This window comes from Aplysia californica, unplaced genomic scaffold, assembly GCF_000002075.1.
Source record: "Aplysia californica isolate F4 #8 unplaced genomic scaffold, AplCal3.0 scaffold01281, whole genome shotgun sequence".
NCBI lineage: Eukaryota > Metazoa > Mollusca > Gastropoda > Aplysiida > Aplysiidae > Aplysia > Aplysia californica.
In genome coordinates, this window is record NW_004798551.1 from 43483 (window position 1) to 44707 (window position 1225).

At 45.6% G+C, this 1225-nt stretch overlaps 1 protein-coding gene across 1 annotated transcript in view; it reads right to left on the reverse strand.

Annotated features, from left to right (window-relative positions):
- Nucleotides 1-1225, reverse strand: part of LOC101863074 — a gene marked incomplete in the record, with an annotated part of 33633 nt that overhangs the window by 11525 nt on the left and 20883 nt on the right. Inside the window, 1 exon segment of the mRNA XM_035973481.1 lies at nt 296-460. Coding sequence (XP_035829374.1) covers nt 296-460 — 165 coding nt within the window.

The window sequence follows — 1225 nt, forward strand, 5'->3', positions numbered from 1 at the left end:
CTTGACAGTGTGTCAGTTTGACAAATCAGAGTGACAACTCACCTTGATAGTGTGTCTGTTTGACAAATCAGAGTGACAACTCACCTTGACAGTGTGTCAGTTTGACAAATCAGAGTGACAACTCACCTTGACAGTGCGTCAGTTTGACAAATCAGAGCGACAACTCACCTTGACAGTGCCGTCAGTTTGACAAATCAGAGTGACAACTCACCTTGACAGTGTGTCAGTTTGACAAATCAGAGTGACAACTCACCTTGACAGTGCGTCAGTTTGACAAATCAGAGCGACAACTCACCTTGACAGTGCCGTCAGTACTGCCCGTGTAGAGCCGGGTCTCACTCTGGTCCTGTGTCAGACACGTGACCTCTGAGTTGCCGTGCGTGTTGTTGAACTGCTTGACCTTCTGACCCGTGTCCACCAGCCACATGGTGATGGTGCCCGCCTGGCACACGCTCACAATCTGAACGACACATCTTTCGTTTTAGTAAGGTTTTTACAGTACTTACAACTGCATAAGGTCATATGAGTGCCAAAGGATGTTTCAGTTATAGTAAGGCTTTATGGCGCTCGCAACTGCATAAGGTCATATGAGAGCCAAGGGGTGTTTCAGTTTTCGTAAGGTTTTACAGCGCTCGCAACTGCATGAGGTCATATGAGTGCCAAGGTGTGTTTCAGTTTTAGTAAGGTTTTACGGCGTTCGCAACTGCATACGATCATATGAGAGCCAAGGGGTGGATGTCAACAGGGAAATCCAAACAGGAAATCAGGCATACTCTGTTCACCTCTCTAGCCTCAACAACATAAAGTCTGCTTTGACTATCAAGGCCCCCCGGAAAAAGCAGTTCAGAAGACAGTGACAAACATATAAAAGAAGTAGAAGTAAAATGACGATAGTAAGGATGAGGAGGAAAAAAGCAGCAGTTCCCTTTATGTTGTTCCGGCACAGTATATTCCGGCACAGTATAATAATAATAATAATTACATTTATATAGCGCATATCCACGCTCAAGAGCATGCTCTATGCGCTTTACAACTATTATTACCCCAGCAGACCCTCTGAGAACACTCAGAAATATTCTCGGCTTCCGCGGAAGCGTACAGTGCAAGCTGCGGATTTCACATGCTCAAACACTAGCAAACTGACAAGATCGTTCACTGTCTATAGCCGGGTACCCATTTCCACCTGGGTGAAGTGAGGAAAATTTGTGCAAAGTGCCTTTCCCAA